A 19,551-nucleotide genomic window follows, 5' to 3' on the forward strand; every position below is an offset into this window, starting at 1 on the left:
ATTTCTTTGGCAAACATTGCAACATCCTGTGTATGGCCCAGATCTTTCACTGAGTGATTTTCACATCTTTGGCAACCTGAAAAAATTATGAATGGAAGCTAGTTTCAGTTGGATGAAGAAGTGCAAGAGTGAGTGCAGTTGTGAATCCATCAATGGGCAACTTCATTCTATGAAACAGGAATTGATTGCTTCATCCCTAAGTGGAAGAAATGCCTTAGTAAGTGTGGTGTTTACTTTTGAGTGGTGTTGGGTGCTCAGTTTCCGTTTGACTTTCCCTTATACTACTCAGTCAAAAGCAGGGCCACCTGTGAAAGCAGCCAATCAATCTACCAGTTTAGCTGCAATTACTGTACCATATTCTATGTGGACATGGTAACTAATAAGTCATCTAAAATGTATGGATTAAAAATCCTGGTTCAAGATTGTAAAAATTTCTTTATTGATAACTAGTTTCAGCTCATTGTTAAGCCATCTTCAGATCAACATGAAATTATTATTTTGTTCAGTGTGTATCAGCCATTTGTGCAATCTCGACCTAGCGTTTCTGATCCATACATTTTAACACAATAGATCACTTGTCTCCCTATTTGATAGTACCAAACAACAAGTTATGTGTCTATATGAATGGCCCCCACCAAACTGTAGCCAGCAGACAACTGGACTACAAAGTAGTTGCTAAGCATACCACCCAACATGATTAGCTTGGCTTGGCTTGCCAAGTTTATTCATTTCATGCCCAAGATTGCTCTGAGCTGTCCTTGCCCTGTTCTTGGAATTCTGAACTTTTGGGCACAGTACATGATTTTTGCCTTTTTTATGATGAGGTGAAAAATTTTGCAGTACTGCTTACAGCACATTTTTATTCTTGATTAGAGACAATCCTTTGTATCAAATTAAGCTCTCTCTTCCTAGCTCATGATACTTTGATCCCAGACATTATCCATCCTTTTCCTTGGCTTTAACTGTAAACTCCCTGTCCTCTTTGTAAAGGAAAACTGGATTCATAAGACTGAAAAAATATTTTTAGGAATGAATTAAACTTCTCATCTACTGTGTGTCCTCATATTACACCTACAGTAATGTGATACTAACTTGTATACTAACTTGTATCCTTCTAGGTGCATCTGTTCAATTTCTGAAACTTCCAGATGATGTTCTATTATGCGTATCACATCTGTAGAAACACCTTCAGAGATCCCAGTGCCTTGTATTGACACGAGCAGCTCTTTTTTATTCAACAAACCTCTTAAGTTTTAATGGAAAAGTCCCAATGTATTGGTCATTAAACTTTTTACAATCCAAGTTGCCATTTTTTGTTTCTTCATTTATTATTGCTGTTGTGTCTACAGCTATTCAGCAGCTCTACCTATGAGAAATATTTTTCACAGAAAAGGTCTAGTGAAAATATCGTAAATCTCCAGGATTTGACAGATATAGGTCTGGTCATATTTAATGCCACTGTAAATTACTCATACAAATAATCTCTTACCAGAAACATTCAAATGGAGACCATGCCATATGTGGTGTGACTGTGTGAAAGGTGGTGCATTGATCACACCCATGTCTCCCCAGTCATGAAGCTCTGCATTTCTGTGTTCAATGGAACACTTCATCCAGGGCTCATGATATCACTCAAAGAGTAACCTTCACATTTGTTTGAAGGGTACTTCATGCCTGATGTTATCCTCAATTGCGTAAATGGAGCTATAGTCCAAACCATTTCTGGCACTCCCGATAACCACTAGATGATTGTCTTTACCAAGATATTTCCCCTGAGGGCCTAAATCAGAGTCAGCTGCATGATGTCATTGCACTGGTACAGTCAGTTATAGTACCTACATTTGAAAGTTGCACATGCACAAAGAAGTTGCCTGCAGATGGACAATGGCAGCACCACCCGAGTCCCTTACCAGAAGCCGAACTGCGGCCTTCGGTGCATGTGCTGTGTGGTGTTGTGGCTGGGAACCAAACCCAAATTGTTTGGTAGATGGATCCTCTACTATGTTGCAGTGTGCCTGTCATTGGAAAGTCTTGTTATTCTGTATTTTTAATAGGGTTGTGCACCAGCACTTGGCACCCATGCTTGCTGCGATTAAATATAGGAAAAAACAAGAATGTCTGATTACAATTACACTGTTAACATAGAGGGGGAGGGGGTTACATCTAGCAACAATTTTGATTTAGCTTCCAGACCCAGTGAACCTCAGTGCATGTGTGTAAGGCCACAGATCAGCTCCCAGTAGGAGACCTCGAACACACTCCTGTCATCTGTCTGAAAGCGACTTGATTGCACATGCACCACTTTCAAACAACACCCCCATAACAGACCATAATAGTGCAGACATCAGAAGTTGCTACTTGCCAGCAGAAACAAGTAGTCACCATCTGATGATGCTGAGCAGTTCCCTGGAAGAAATATTGTGGTACACACAAAATGTGATGTGGTGGCAGACTTGAGACTTTGGACATATTAATCAGGAAAGCAGGAAGATTCACATTATTGATAAGATTTGGGTTGATTGTCACTGTGGCCAATAGCCAAAGCAAAATTGTTGAAAGGTGGATTCTCCACTATTTTGCGGAGCAACAGTCACTGAAAATTCTAATTTTTCTCTACATTTCGAAAAATATTGTTTTGCCACAGTTTTTTTCCAAAGTGTTTTTCTTATTTTATTGCTGAGGGCTTTTAATTCTTTTAAACTAATGACCTAGAAACATGTTATCTACAATTTTGTAATACTGTTTCTATCTTAAACACAACAGCATCTTAAGTCACTAGTTACAGCATTATACTTAAATCCTATGAAAAGCAAAGCAGTCCTCAGCCTAATGGTTGGTTTGATCATCACAATTTCTTTACTTTCCATTACAGGATTCAGTGTGTTATGTATAACCTTGTCCTTCTCCAATAGGTTTCTTGGGCAGTTATAGAGGAAAATATAAGGAATCTGAGCTATGGCTATCAAGCTACAAAAGAAAAAAAAGAAAAAGAGCTACATCACATGAAAATGGTAAATAGATGAATTTTTGAACACTCCAGTTTTGAGATGTAATCTCCATTCTCTTTGCAGATTATGTATGTTACTGGTTACATGTAACAAGTTGGAGGAGGAGGAGCAGATTAGTATTTAACATCCCATTGACAATGAGGTCTTAGAGATGGAGCATAAGCTCAGATAGTGGAAGGATGGAGAAGGAAAACTTTCAAAGGAACAGTGTCTGTGTGTGTGTGTGTGTGTGTGTGTGTGTGTGTGTGTGTGTGTGTGTGTGTGTGTGTGTGCATACATGCACGCGTGCGTGTGGAGGAGGGTGGCAACATCATTTTTGCCTCATTGGTGAATTGTGCATCTGTGAAAGGACTCTGTCATTTCTGACATCTACATAAATAAAAAATGAACTGAAAATATCAAGATGCTTTCAACAAATTTCTGTAAAAACTTTCTCTGATTGAATGTTACCATTTCTTTTGGCAAGATATAAGCAATCATAAGAAACTTAGAAATTTTTTTTTTTTTTTAAATAGACTGACAATAATAAAAAAATTCTAATAATTGGTGTCTGACTGTTCTCTGAAACGTTTCAAGACATACTGACAACTTTGGAAACCTCAAATTAAAGTATATGCAGTACTCATGATAGCTGTGACAAATAATGACAGTTACCATATTTTATTTTCTAAGTATTTTGCCACAACTTCATCTGTAACTGGGTGCCACAATTACGAACTAAGTATGGTTAAACACTAAGAGAGTCTATGATTCAAAGAACAGTGCTACGTGTAGAACTTCCTGTGGTTATCTGAGATTACTTTATGAAACTTACCAGCAATGGGAGGCCCCAAAAGTGAAGCAACACCTTCAAAGAGCAAGAGGATTCCAAAGGCATTTGTGAGCTTGTCAAGACCAAGAAGATCAACAAGAATAACTGAGGTTAGCCCAACATAGGCTCCAATTGTAAAACCAAACACACAGCAGTAGAATGCCATTGAATAGAAATCATGGCAGAGCACACTCATAGCTGTTGCTGTAAGTACAAAATAACAACATATGAGTTCTTTACTGTAACACATTTAACAGAGGCAGAAAAATCAATACTAAACTATTTTGTGTAGTTCATATAGTGAACATTCTATAATACATTACCCAGTGAAGGTCAAAAGTTTCATATTTGATGAAGAATCTTAATAGTATATTTACATAAAGAAGCTACTTACTATTTCCAATAATAGAAAATATTTGACTATTTATAATAAGAATGAGCATTGCATACCTATGCCACAAATTGCAAGACACCCATTATATATATACAACCGATTGACCCATGGCTTATCTGAAATGTAGCCTAAAAGCACACGACCTACTGTATTAGCTATACCAACAGCAGAGAGAAGGTAACTGGCTGACTCTTTCGATATTCCTTGTTTCTCAGCTTGTACCTGCAGAAAGAAAAAGGGTATATTAATTTTCTATTTGAACATATGGTAAATACAACAGTTTTATTGCCTTATAACTTGGGGTTTTCCACTTGTAAGTGTAAATTTTGAAAGAGCTTATTGGGCTGGATTTGTCTTGATCTGTGCTGAGACAAAAGAAGAAATTAATGATTGATCATGTCAAATGCAACTTAAAATTTAATAAAAAATAGTATTAATTTGCTCATCATGCCCAGTGGCTTTCAACCTGAAGTACAAGCAACAACAATAATGATGATAATAACAACACAGTGTATCAAATTATTCTGTTTAGAAGTTTGTCAATGGAATAAAAAGGATTAGCCACAAGTAAATCTTCCAGGCACCTCTTCAATTGAACTTTATTGTAGCTAAATGTCTTATGCTTGCTGGCAATTTATTGAAAATATGTATTCCTGAAACAGTGGGCCCATTTTTTGGTGACATTAAGTGTCTTATGTAGCTAATGTAGTTTGTTTTGTTCTGTCCATAGTATTGATTTTGGGAACTGAGCTGATTATTGGGAAGAAAGGATATATTATTTACAATAAGCTTCATTCAAGAATAAATATACTGAGAAGCAGTAGGTAGTATACCAAGTTCCTTGAACAGGTTTCTATAGGACGTTCATAAAATCGCACCATAAGTAATGTAGGTTACATGCCTTTGCATTCTGAAAACTTTTGCTTGACTTGGAAAGTTATCCCAAAATATGATACTATATGACATTATGGAATGAAAGGAAGCAACCTTCATGTCACCTATGTCTGACAATATTTGCGCTGCAAACAAAAATATGATTAGACTTTTCAGCAGTTCTCTGGTATCCTCCTCCTAACTGAATTTATTATCAATTTGCAGCCTTAGGAATGTGACACTGTCTAAGAAAGATCAGTTAATGAAATTTTCATGGACATTAATACATGGTTCTTAATCAATTCTTCATCACTAAATGTTAAAAAAAAAAAAAAGAAAAAAGCCATACGCAATTTATAACTTGTAAAGAGGTTTCTCATCACATTATGTGTAAGATACGATGAAAAGCAGATGGAAGAATTTGATAGTGTTAAATTCTTGGGGTTACAGCTTGATAATAAATTCAAGAGGGAGGAGCATATCACAGAACTGTTGTAAAACAAATCTCTATTTACAGTGTGAATGTTCTCTGACATAGGTGATATAAAAATTTAAAAAAGCTAAGATACTATGCTTACTTTCATTCCATAATACCACAAGGGGTTATTTTTTGGGGTAACTCATCAAGCCAGGCTAAAGCTTTCTGAGTCCTAAAAAAACACAAAACAGGAATGTGAACTCAAGAAAGTGCCAGAGTTTGAAGTGCTCATAAAAAGCAGTGAAGCTCTTGTAGTACTAGGTACGAAAAGCTGGTTGAGACCTGAACGTGATAGCAGTGAGATTTTTAGGAAAAAATTAAGTGTATATTGAAAGGATAGGCAAATGGGAAATGGAGGTGGTGTATTTGTTGCAACAGACAAGAAACTCAGATCCACAGAGATCTGAAGCTGCATGTGAACTTATTTGGGCAAGGCTCAGCATCAGGGGTGGGCATAAAATGATAAATGGATCCTTCTACTGCCCATCAGACTTATCTCCTGATGTAACTGAAAAGCATAGAGAAAACCTCAGTCCATTTGTATGTAAGTTCCCAGTCATACTCTAATCGTTGGTGGAGACTTTAATCATCCAACAATTAATTGGGAAAATTGCAGTTTTGTTAGTGTTGGGCATGATAAAACATCCTGTGAAAAATTACTAAATGCATTCTCTGAAAACACTACCTAGAACAAATAGTTAGGAACCCCACTCATGATGGAAATATATTGGATCTAACAGCAACAAATAGATCTTCAAAGATGCCAACATCAAAACTGTTATCAGTGACTATGATGCTGTTATGGAAACAATGATTACAAAAGTATGAAGAACAACTAAAACAAGCGTAGTGTCATATCTAAATGAGAAACTTGAAACTTTCAGCACAAGGTGGCACCATGTAGAGGAATTCTGGCTCATGTTTAAAAGAATAGTTGATCATGCACTGGACAGATATGTACCTATTAGAACAGTTCGTAATGGAAGGGAACCTCCATGGTATACGGTCACTGTAAATAAACTTCTAAAGAAACAGAGCATAATAAATTTAAAACAAAGTGTTTGGTTGTCAAGAGATAAATGCATGATGCCTTCAATGACTACCAGAGCAGAATATTGTCAAACAATCTTTCACAGAACCCAAAGAAATTCTGGTCATATGTAAAGGCTGTTAGTGGCACCAAAGTTAGTGTCCGGTCCCTAGCAAATGAGACAGGAATTGAAATTGAGGCTAGCAAAGCAAAAGCTAAAATGCATAACTATGACTTTAAATGCTCCTTTACAAAGGAAAACCCAGAAAAACTGCCCCAATTTAATCCTCGTACCACTGAAAGAATGAATAAAATCAGTATCAGTCACAGTGGTGTTGAGAAACAGCTCAAATCATTAAAACTGAATAAATCTCCAGGGCCCAAACATAATGAGGTAACTTGAACAGAATGACCTCCTCAGTGCCAACCAGCATGGATTCTGAAAACATCAATTGTGTGAAATCCAGCTCTCACTTTTCTCACATGACATGCTGAACGCTTAGGATCAAGGCAATCAGGTAGATGCAGTATTTCTTAATTTCTGAAAAGCATTTGACTCAGTACCACACCTATGCATACTGTCAAAAGGATGATAATATGGAGTATCAAGTGAAATTTGTGACTGGATTGAAAACTTTTTGGTAAGGAGGACACAGCGTGTTATCTTGGATGGAGAAGAGTCGTCAGATGTAAAATAAGGTAAGCCCGGGAAAGTGTGCTAGGATCCTTGCTGTTCATGTTGTATATTAATGATCTTACAAATAACATTAATCATTAATAGTGACAGCAAGCTTTTTGCAGATGATGCAGTTATCTATAACAAAGTACTACCTGAAAGAATCTGCATAAACATTCAGTCAGATCTTGATATGGTTTCAAAGTTGTGCAAAGACTGGAAACTTGCTTTAAATGTTCATAAATGTAAAATTGTGCACTTTACAAAATGAAAAAAAAAGTAGTATCCTATGACTACAATATCAATGAGTCACCACGGGAATTGGCCAACTCATACAAATACCTGGGTGAAACACTTTTGTACGGACAGAAGTGAAATGGTCACATAGGTTCAGTCGTGGGCAAAACAAGTGGTAGAATTCAATTTATTGATAGAATACTGGATAAGTGCAGTCAGTCTACAAAGAAGATTGCTTACAAATCACTTGTGTAGCTGGTTCTAGAATATTGCTCAAGTGTGTGGGACCTGTAGCAAAAGGGCTAACAGGGTATAATGAACATATACAGAGAAGGCCAGCACAAATGGTCAAAGGTTTGTTTATTCCATGAGAGTGTGTCACACACATACTGAAGAAACTGAACTGGAAGACTCTTGAAGATAAGACATAAACTATCGCGAGAAAGTCTGTTAACCAAGTTTCAAAAACTGGCTTTAAATGATCAATCTATGAGTACACTTGAATCCCCTAAGTGTTGCTCACATAGGGATCATGAGGATCAGATTGGAAGAATAATAATTGTAGATGTAGAAGAACATCCTATAGAGGCCTGTTTGGGGAACTAGGGATACTAATTGCTGCTTCCCAATATCTTTATTACTTAATGAAATTTGTCTTTAAATACATGCCTCTTTTTCAAACCAACGCTCAGATCATGAAATCAACAACAGAAATATGAATAATCTTCACAAAGATTTAGTCCAGAAAGGTATCATTTATTAAGGAACATACATTTTCAGTAACTTGCCAGCAGCCATAAAAAGTTTATTAGCAGTTAAATTTCAGTTTAAGAGGAGTCTAAGGGAGTTATTGGTGGTCAGCTGCTTCTCCTCCATTGATGAATTTTGTAGTAGAACCAAATAATGTGTAAATGTTGTTAATAATATCAAATAATGTGAGCAATATGTACAGTCTGGCTTCTGTATAAGTATGGCACAGTAATGCAGTTATTGTAAATAAGATGTTACCTTGTAAACAAAAATTGTTTGAAATTTTTTGGCTTATTCCACATCCCTGAGAACCATTTCATTATAATTTGTGAAAGGTACATTAGCACATTTGTTTTTAATTGTAAATATTTATTGTGTATTCTTGTTTTTTGATGTGTTCTACATCCTGGAAGATCTCCTAACTATGAATATATTGGAATGAAAAGTACATCTAATCTATCTGCACTTGTTCATACTTCTGCATATGCTGGGTGTGAACCTCTTACATGTTCTGAACCACATGTAGTGAGTCTTTCAAAATTAACAACAGTAAGTTGCCTGTAACTCATTTTTTAATGTTAATGAAAATGTCTTTAGCAGCCCTTTCTAAAACTATGTTTAACTTGCTATTCATTGCAATACTTCTATTATCTGTAAACAAAAGAAACACTTTTTCTGGGAATATAACTGATAAGAGGTCATTATGCAAGCAAGGAAAAGCAATGGCCTTAAGATGGACCCTTGTGTGACCCCACATGTCATTATTTCCCAATCTGATGATGACTATAGCTTCAGTTTCTCGTAATGAAACCCTTTGTTTTCCATTTTCGAGATATGTGTAGAACCATTTTTCAGCATTGCCAGTGAAGCCACAGTACCCTAATTTAGTTGAAAGTATGTTGTGATTCACACAGTCAAATGCCTTTGACAAATCATGGAAAACACCTGTAACCTGTAAATTATTATCTAATGAATTAAGTACATACTCACTTTATGTGTGAATAGCATTGTCAGAAGCCTTCATAAATCCAAAATGTATTTTGGAATGTATGTTATTTGTGATTAAAAAGCTGCCTCTACATTACCTTTTATAAATTTCTTTGAGAATGCTGGCAAAAAAGAAACTGGTCTGCAGCTTGGTGGCATTTCTTTATCCCTTTCTTGAACAGAGGTTTAATTTCAACATATTTCAGTCAGTCAGGAAATGTTTCAGTGATAAGACTTATTGCACAAATAATTTAAGATTTTACTGAACTCACTAGAACACTCTTTAACAAACTTTGTTGATGTTTCATCAAACAACTAGAATGCCTAGGTTTTAAAGCTTTTATTATGGAAGTTACTTCATTTGATGAAGTGAGTGCCACATCCATCTAAGTGAAGCTTTCTGTCAAAGCTAGTCTCAGATATTCTAGGGCATTGTTTACTGGTCCTGACAATCCTACCTTATCAGCGACAAATATAATGTACTTGTTAAAGAGATCTGCCACACTACACCAATCTGTTACCAATGTATTATGTACCCTTAAAGCTGTCTCTTACTGTACATTTCTAGTTACAGCAGTCTCCTCTTTCACTATATTCCATGTTGTTTTTATTTTGTTGTTTCATATTGCTATCTTTTCCTCACAGCAAATTTATGTACATGTCTTGATTACTTTGCTTAATATTCTGCAGTATTCTTTGTAAGAGCTAAACTGACACCATTGGAGCTGTTTTTTGTCCTACAGGACACCTTTATTTCAGTGAAAGTGTTGTAGTTTTTATTCAGTCATGAGCACTGTAAACATATTCCCAATTCATATCTTTTGCCAGTTACTTAAACATTTCATCTACATCTACATCTACATCTACATCTACATCTACATGGATACTCTGCAAATCACATGTAAGTGCCAGGCAGAGGGTTCGTCAAACCACCTTCACAATTCTCTATTATTCCAATCTTGTATAGCGTGCGGAAAGAACGAATACCTATATCTTTCCGTACAAGCTGTGATTTCCCTTATTTTATTGTGATAATCGTTTCTCCCTATGTAGGTCAGTGTCAACAAAATATTTTTGCATTCAAAGGAGTAAGTTGGTGATTGGAATTTTGTGAGAATATTCCATTGCAATGAAAAACGCCTTTCTTTTAATGATGTCCAGCCCAAATCCTGTATCATTTCTGTGACACTCTCTCCCATATTTCCAATAATACAAAACATGCTGCCCTTCTTTGAACTTTTTCGATGTACCCTGTCAGTCCTATCTGGTAAGGATCCCACATTGCACAGCAGTATTCTAAAAGAGGATGGACAAGTGTAGTGTAGGCAGTCTCCTTAGTAGATCTGTTACTTTTTCCTAGTGTCCTGCCAATAAAACACTGCCTTTGTTTTGCCTTCCCCACAACATTTTGTATGTGTTCCTTCCAATTTAAGTTGTTCGTAATTGTAATACCTAGGTATTTAGTTGAATTTAAAGCTTTTAGAATAGACTGATTTATGGTGTAACCAAAATTCAATGAATTCCTTTTGATGACCTCATACATTTCGTTATATAGGGTCTACTGTCACTATTTGCACCATTCAGATAACTATTCCCAATCGTTTTGCATTTTGTTATGATCTTCTGATGACTTTATAAGTTGATAAACAACAGCATCATCTGCAGACAACTTAAGACGGCTGCTCAGATTGTCTCCCAAATCGTTTTTATAGATAAGAAACAGCAAAGGGCCTCTAACACTACCCTGGGGAATGCCAGAAATCAATTCTGTTTTACTCGATGACTTTCCATCAATTACTATGAAATGTGACTTCTCTGACAGGAAATCACAAATCCAGTCACATAACTGAGATGATATTCCATAAGCACACAATGTCACTACATGCCACTTGTGTGGTACAGTGTCAAAAGCCTTCCGGAAATCCAGAAATACAGAATCGATCTGAAATCCCTTGGCAGTAGCACTCAACACTTCATGTTAATAAAGAGCTAGTTGTGTTTCGGAATGATGTTTTCTAAACCCATGTTGACTGTTTGTCAATAGGCAGTTTTCTTCGAGGAAATTCATAATGTTGGTAGGTTAACTCTTCTTCTGTACTCAGATTTAGGAGGCCTTTTACCTGCTCAGTACTTACACCTAGAATGAGGAGCTACATTTTGTAGCCTGATAGGCTGTTGATTATTGGTTTTGTGTTGTGATTTTGTCACTTTGATTTGTCTATAATGATATTATTAATGACTGTCTAAGAGTATTTAGGTATCCTAGTTGATAAATTTACTGTGAGAATTAGAGTGAGTGGCTATCACTGACTAAACTGCCCTAAACAGTTTAAGCACACATGTTAGATTGACACAGCAAAAAATGCACTACTTTGAAAATAAATTTAAAAAAGCTGCTATTACGCTATTACATTAATTAACTGCTGTTTATTTACTGCTGTTGACAAGACTCTAAAACTCTAACAATTTTTATGAACAAAATAACAGTTCCTTAATGCTGTAAGAATAAATATTTCTTTACCACGAACAATTTTTAAGTGTCTTACTGTGAATGAGTGGTTTTAATTGATAAATGCTTAAGGTATTTACACAAACTGCCAACTGAATCTTGTGCATAATGTTTCAGTAATTGATAAAGTTCTCTTCTTAAGTGCTCTGAGCAGTGTTCATATGTGTTTTGCCAACTCCACAGAATGGATGTAGCTTAGGCACTAAGCCTACACAAAACCAGTGCTCAGAGTACCTGCAGAATACAAGTAAGTTATACATAGAAATATTGAGCTTAACACAGAATCATTAACTCAGCCAGAAGCCTGAATCATCAATCAGTCTCACGATGAAAATCTTAGAAATCACTAAAGTTTTCAGTAGTCATAAAATTTATAGAAGGAAGGACTAACAAGGTATATTTTTAGTTTTCCTTGGAATTCAGACTTGGTTATAGAACAGTAAGTGAACAGTTTAAAATACAGAGAACAGACTGGGTTTTAAGTTCTTTGAAAACTGAAGCTTTCATAAGATCCTAGTGGAAAACAGAGAAATGGTTGAAGATGAAAACTTCTTATTCCTCCTATAGAATTTCAGGATCCTTCTACATTTCTACCAAGATTCACTCTTGCAACCCATCCTAGAATATTGCTTATATGTGTGTGACCTGTACCACATAGGACTAACAGCAGATATTGTATGTATACAAAGAAGAGCAGTGTGAATGGTCACAGGTTTGTTTGATACATGGGAGGGCTGAGAAAACTGAGTTAGTAGACGAAGATCGATGCAAACTGTCCCCTGAAACCCTACTTATGAAGTTTCAAGAACCAACTTGAAGTGAGCAATCTACAAATCTCTACTTGTCACTCCTAAAGGGATGACAAAGACGAGATTAGATTAATTAAAGCTTGCACAGATGTGTTTCAGCATTCAATCTTCCAGCACTCCACATATGAATTAAATGGCATAAAGCCCTAATAAGTAGTACATTGTGCCATTTGCTTCACAGTGGTTTGTAAAGTATAGATGTAGATGTTGTTGGAATGAGAGACATGAGCTAATCGTATTAATTAAGGAGATTAATAGAGTGCAATGTCAATATATTAAAGTTTCTGAAATATGTTTCCTGGTCTAAATTGAAGTTAGATTATCTTTCCTGTTTACATGTCAGTGTAATGTGTCTGTTTTACTTAACCTTTAAAGATCCACAAAAGAACTACGTAAACAGAAATAGAGAGAAATAAATAAAATAATAAAATAAATAAAAATAAATAAATAAAGGCTGGGTGTGGTGGTGGAATGACGGCTGTGTAGCGCTGGAATGGGAGCAGGGAAGGGGCTGGATGGGTGAGGACAGCGACTAACAAAGGTTGAGGCCAGGAGGGTTATGGTAACATAGGATATATTGCAGGGAAAGTTCCCACCTGCGCAATTCAGAAAAGATGGTGTTGGTGGGAAGGATCCATATGGCACAGGCTGTGAAGCAGTCATTGAAATGAAGGATATCATGTTTGGTAGTGTGTTCAGCAACAGGGTGGCCCACTTGTTTCTTGGCCACAATTTGCCGGTGGCCATTCATGTGGACAGACAGCTTGTTGGTTGTCATGCCTACATGAATGCAGCACAGTGGTTGCAGCTTAGCTTGTAGACCACATGACTGGTTTCACAGGTAGCCCTGTCTTTGATGGGGTAGGCGATGTTAGTGACCAGACTGGAGTAGGTGGTGGTGGGAGGATGTATGGGACAGGTCTTGGATCTAGGTCTGTTACAGGGGTATGAGCCATGAGGTAAGGAATTGAGAGCCAGGGTTGTGTAAGGATGGATGAGTATATTGTGTAGGTTTGGTGGACAGTGGAATACTACTCTGGGAGGTGTGGGAAGGATATTGGGCAAGACATTTCTCATTTCAGGGCACAATGAGAGGTAATTGAAACCCTGGTGGAGAATGTAATTCAGTTGCTCCAGTCTTGGATTGTACTGAGTTGCGAGGGGAACACTCCTCGGTGGCCGGACAGTGGGGCTTTGGGAGGTGGTGGGAGACTGGAAAGATAAGGTACGGGAGATTTGTTTTTGTACAAGGTTGGAAGGATAATTATGATCAGTGAAGGCTTCAGTGAGACCCTCAGTATATTTTGAGAGGAACCACTCATCACTGCAAATGCAACGACCATGGGTGGCTGGGCTGTACAGAAGGGACTTCTATTTTTTTTATTAATTTATTATTTTTTATTTATTTATTTTATTTTTCTCTCTATTCCTTCTTTCATGTCTCTCCTTTTCCACTACTTCCTTCTTCCTCCTCCTCTCCCCCCCCCCCCCCCCCCCCCCTGCCGCGGTCCCCATCTCCCCTGCCTGTCGCCCAACCTGCAGCAGCCCGCCATCACCATTCCCAGCATACTATCCCTCCCCCTCCCCGTTCCAGCCTCCTCCTTTCCCCCACCCACTTGCCCCTCCCATCATGCAATGATGCTGCTATTCACAGTATGGTTTCAGTTGCCTGAGATTGCAGTCGTGTGCGAGTTGCATTTGAGTGAGTGTGTGTGTGTGTGTGTGTGTGTATGTGTGCGTGTGTGTGTGTGTGTGTGTGTGTGTGTGTGTGTGTGTGTGCATGTCTATTGTTGACAATGGCCATTGGCTGAAAGCTTTAAGTGTGAAAATCTCTTTGTTGTGCCTATCTGCGACTCAGCATCTCCACTATATGGTGTGTAGCAACTTTCCATCTCATCATATTGTTACATTCCATCCTGGATTTTCCATTGTTTGACTATGTAAACGAGTTTCATGAACCAGGTACATACATAATTTCAACATCAGATTAAGTAACAATTAAAGTGAATAGTCTACATTAATACCAAGAGACCAGAGGAGAGTCATGTATCTTGATAAGTAACTTGAAGTTCCAAGCTAAGAAACATAATAGTGTGGTTCAATACCTCAATGGGAGATACAAATGTCTGGACTTCGATCACCAGTCTGTCATAGGATTTCTGACAATGCCTTGTATCTACGCAAAATTATAAGTTGGTCTGTGGCTTGGATTTCATTGTGAGTTTCCTGGAAGTGACTGGATAGCAACATAAATGGAGTAGATGAACATAATTTAGTGTCATTCACTGAACATTCTGCTGAAAAGCATGTTGAGCTTTGTAGTCATATACATAATCCTGTCACATCTCCATTTTGACATTTCTTTCAATAATGATAAAAATAGAGAACACCATGCCCTAAATGGAACTTCAATTTCACAAAGGGTTTGTATCAGTTTTCAAAATTTGGCCAAGAATTTGGATTCAAAAATTTGTAACTTCTCGCAGATGCAATAACAGAAATCAGCAACCTGCATACATTTAAAGTATATTAAAGGCATTCTATTTTTAACCACTGATTAAATAGGCTATCTGAATTTTTAAACCTGGATCGACAATCAGTTATTAACACAATACTGCTTCAAAATGTTACACAATATAATTTACTGTTCACTCATAGTTGTTAAAGGGGGTGTCCCATTTGTCATACATTTTGATGCAATATTGCACTCAACTTTGCAATGACTTATGAAATCTTTCAAAAGCCACCACATCATCTAGTAAATCTTGAGAAGACTGTGCATTTTGCTTCTCCAGTTCTTCAACTTTATTAACAGGAGTGCTGTGCACTTCGCTTCAGAGATGACCACAGATGGAGAAGTCCAAAGCACTGAGGTCAGATGATCTTTGAGTCCAAGGTACAAGCACTGTTTGATCTATCCATCTTAGACAATATTAGTATATCTAAAAACAAAGATGATGAGACTTACCAAACAAAAGCGCTGGCAGGTCGATAGACACACAAACAAACACAAACATACACACAAAATTCTAGCTTTCGCAACCAACAGTTGCTTCGTCAGGAAACAGGGAAGGAAAGGGAAAGACGAAAGGACGTGGGTTTTAAGGGAGAGGGTAAGGAGTCATTCCAGTCCTGGGAGCGGAAAGACTTACTTAGGGGGAAAAAAGGACAGGTATACACTCGTCCGCGCGCACACACGCGCACACGCGCACACACACACACACACACACACACACACACACACACACACACACACACACACACACACATATCCAACCGCACAGACACAAGCAGACATTTGAAAATGTCTGCTTGTGTCTGTGTATGTGCGGATGGATATGTGTGTGTGTGTGTGTGCGCGAGTGTATACATGTCCTTTTTTCCCCCTATGGTAAGTCTTTCCACTCCCGGGATTGGAATGACTCCTTACCCTCCCCCTTAAAACCCACATTCTTTTGTCTTTCCCTCTCCTTCCCTCTTTCCTGACGAAGCAACCGTTGGCTGTGAAAGCTAGAATTTTGTGTGTATGTTTGTGTTTGTTTGCGTGTCTATCGACCTGCCAGCACTTTTGTTTGGTAAGTCTCATCATCTTTGTTTTTAGATATATTTTTCCCACATGGAATGTTTCCCTCTATTATTCATATCATTACACAATATTAGGATGTAGATGTTGACTTCCATTGGCAGCAAAATGTGCATGTGCCCCATCATGTATCTACCACCTTACATGGGCCACGGATGAAATTTGAGCCCAATTAGCTGGCAACTTAATCAAAAAATTTACATTTCAAATGCATGACAGTTTTTTTATGTTTAAATCCTTATTTAAAAACCTACATTTTACCTACAGTAATTGAATGCTAATTCACATCTGTCACCATTCACCACTCCTATTTTAAGCATTTAATGAAGTTGAGAAATATTATATTATAAATGTGTAGTATCTGTTCTTTCAGCCATGTCCACAGGAACAGACATCACACATGTATATATAAGTAAGGTGTGATGACCAAAGATCCATTCTTTCAACATGGCCGCACATCGAGTCTGACCTCTTATGGGAAGATTAGATTAGATTAGATTAGTTTTTCGTTCCATGGGTCCGTGCTGAGGAGATCCTCGTGGATGTGGAACATGTCAATTTTCTTTTTAAGCTGAAATAACAATACTAATAGTATAAATATATACAATACATCATTTGTTTCTATTAAAAAATTCGTCAATGGAGTAGAAGGAGTTGGCCACTAGTAAGTCTTTCAGGCTCCTTTTAAACTGATCTTTATTTGTAACTAATTTTTTTATGTTTACTGGCAAATTATTGAAGATGTGTGTTCCTGAGTAGTGGACCCCTTTTTGAACTAAAGTAAGTGCTTTTAAGTCCGTGTGCAGATCATTTTTGTTCCTGGTATTGTATGTATGAACTGAGCTGTTTGTTGGAAAAAGAGATATATTATTTAGGACAAATTTCATTAATGAGTAAATATACTGAGAGGCAGAAGTTAGTATACCTTGTTCTTTGAAGAGGTTTCTACAGGACGTCCGTGAATTTACTCCACAAATAATACGTATTACACGCTTTTGGACTCTGAAAACTTTTGTTTGACTTGAAGAGTTAACCCAAAGTATTATACCATATGACATTATGGAATGAAAGTAGACAAAGTATGCAAGCTTTTTCATTTTTATGTGGCAAGTGATGTGTTCATGGATAGGTGATGCTATGCTAGTAGTATGTAACTGGCTGGGAATTTTAGTCAGGTGGGAAGCATGCTTGGATGGCCTAAATGGTTAAGGCAACTGCTTGCATTAAGCAGAAGGTCCAATTTGAGTCCTGCTATGACACAAATATTCACTATAAATTATAACAAATGCTCTTCCAACAGGATATATACAGGTCCTCACTATACAGTCCCACCACAGAGAGAATTCAAGATTGTTCGATTCTTCAATTACCTTCATTATTAATGTAGTTATCACAAAGTTAATAATATTTGTTAAAATTAAAATAATTAATACATTACCACAATATACACATATGGTATGTTGAACCCAATACTGGTAAGGAAGTTTGAGGCTGCGAATAGGATGAATATAACATCCTTCAGGAGGGAAAAGTCTAACATTTCTGTCCATGTTTCTTTTGCCTCAGGTGAACAAGGTATACATCCACAGATAGTTGATTTTTCATGTTGTTCTTCTGCTGGTTCAGCCACATATGCAGGAGGTAGATGATTGTTGCTCGAAACTTTTTTCTGTTCAGACAGTAGGTTTGCAGACCTAGATAGAAGAAATAAATTACTTTATTAACCACAAGAAAAAAATTAAAAACTTAAATAGCCTATGCAGTATTAATGTTCCACAATAACATTTTCTGGTAATTTTAATGAAGCTGCTATCAACTGAGGATGGCCTAGAAAGCTGGAATCCAGTTAGTAATAAACTATAAATATTATTGTGGAACATCAATATTGTGCAATTAAGTTCTCAATAAGTCAATCTTCCTCCAAGTACCAACAGAATATTCCATAAACAAGGAAAAAGACTATTGACTTTTGCTAAGTGTGAGAGATCTAACTAGTGAAAAACTAATTTCTATGATTTTCGCCACTTTCATGTGGGATTTGTTAGTACACTTTTATAAAATGTATACAAATTCTTTTTACATTGATTTATATAAAAATAGAGTAATGTGGCTATGACTAATAGTAATGTGCAGAAGCTTCAATCTCAAATTAGTGTCCATAAATTTTAAGAAACATCCTATAAAACAAAAAGCTTGGAAATTGCCTAATACAGATGTAGGAGAAGCTCACATCAACCATGCAACTATATCTTTTAATAATCAAAAAGAAATCATGAGCACAAAAGTTAGAAAGTGTACAAATATAGAAACAGATCACTGTCTAATCACAAATCACAATAAAAACGAAATTTATTCCACAAACAAAGATTCCAAGAGAAGAGCCTAGGATTAAAAAATTGATACTGAAGCAAAAAAGTGAAGAAACAAGAATTTCAGCAATGGCTAAATATAGATTCAGAAGCCTGGGAGAAGATTAAAACAAAACTAGTCAAAACAGCCCTTGAAATAGCACTAGACAAAAGACATAAAAACAAAGATGGTCGAATGAACAACATGAAAAAGCATTATTGTTTAGAAAACAGGCCAAGCAGAAATGGTACTCCACCACAAGAAGTGAAGACTTTATCAGCTTAAAACAACAAAGATCTCAAACTTCAAAAATAATAGGGGCAGTCAAAAGGAAATTTGAAAGGAACCAGTTATCCCCAACATGGCAGATAGCGCCAGCTTCAGAGGTGGACAGAATGTGATGGTACTGTACTGTAATTCACAGTGATTGGCAATCAATGGCATCAGCAAAATATGATGCTGCATGGGAAGAAAATTTAATGTATGCATTAGAACAGGACATTTTGGTTGCTAAATGATACTCGATTAATTTGAAAAAATGTTTCAAAATCTTAAAGAAGAACAAAACACATAAATTCACCCATTTCTTAGGCCTAAAATAAGCTGGCATGCAAAATCAAGTGAGAAAATTTTTTAACTCCAAATAACAAATAAATCTGACCTGCTGTCACCAAATGGAGTTGCACTCAAACAAGTAAAAATGAAAAATGAACTTCCGTCACCAGCAAGTGTTTTGAAGATTTAAGAAGAGGCAAAGTACTTATGAAATGAGTAATTAAATATGAAAAATAAGAAGGGAGAATTTTCTGATAGCCATGGAAGAGGCTCAGCAGGTATTATGGCAACCATGCAAATGAAATTCAAAGTACTTGCCCCTATGAAGCCTAATGCCCTTCTATGCAAAGTGCTAAAAGCTGGTAAAACATTGACAAAAAAGAAAAGAAACTCACATTCAAATGCTTTTGTTGTAGGTGTTCCACAGAGGCATGGTGTAAATGAAGGTTCACATATAAGTAAAGAAATTATCAGCACAAACAGAAAATCCTAGATCTGTAGA

At 36.8% G+C, this 19,551-nt stretch overlaps 1 protein-coding gene across 1 annotated transcript in view; it reads right to left on the reverse strand.

Moving 5' to 3' along the window:
- LOC126484757 (monocarboxylate transporter 9) overlaps positions 1-19,551 on the reverse strand; it is a 694,178-nt gene that overhangs the window by 8,651 nt on the left and 665,976 nt on the right. Inside the window, exons 6-8 of the mRNA XM_050108351.1 lie at positions 17,584-17,839; positions 4,270-4,435; positions 3,823-4,023 (exon numbers count right to left, since the gene is read on the reverse strand). Of these exons, the coding sequence (XP_049964308.1) occupies positions 3,823-4,023; positions 4,270-4,435; positions 17,584-17,839 (623 nt within the window). The remainder of the gene's footprint in view (positions 1-3,822; positions 4,024-4,269; positions 4,436-17,583; positions 17,840-19,551) is intronic.

This window comes from Schistocerca serialis, chromosome 6 (assembly GCF_023864345.2).
Source record: "Schistocerca serialis cubense isolate TAMUIC-IGC-003099 chromosome 6, iqSchSeri2.2, whole genome shotgun sequence".
NCBI lineage: Eukaryota > Metazoa > Arthropoda > Insecta > Orthoptera > Acrididae > Schistocerca > Schistocerca serialis.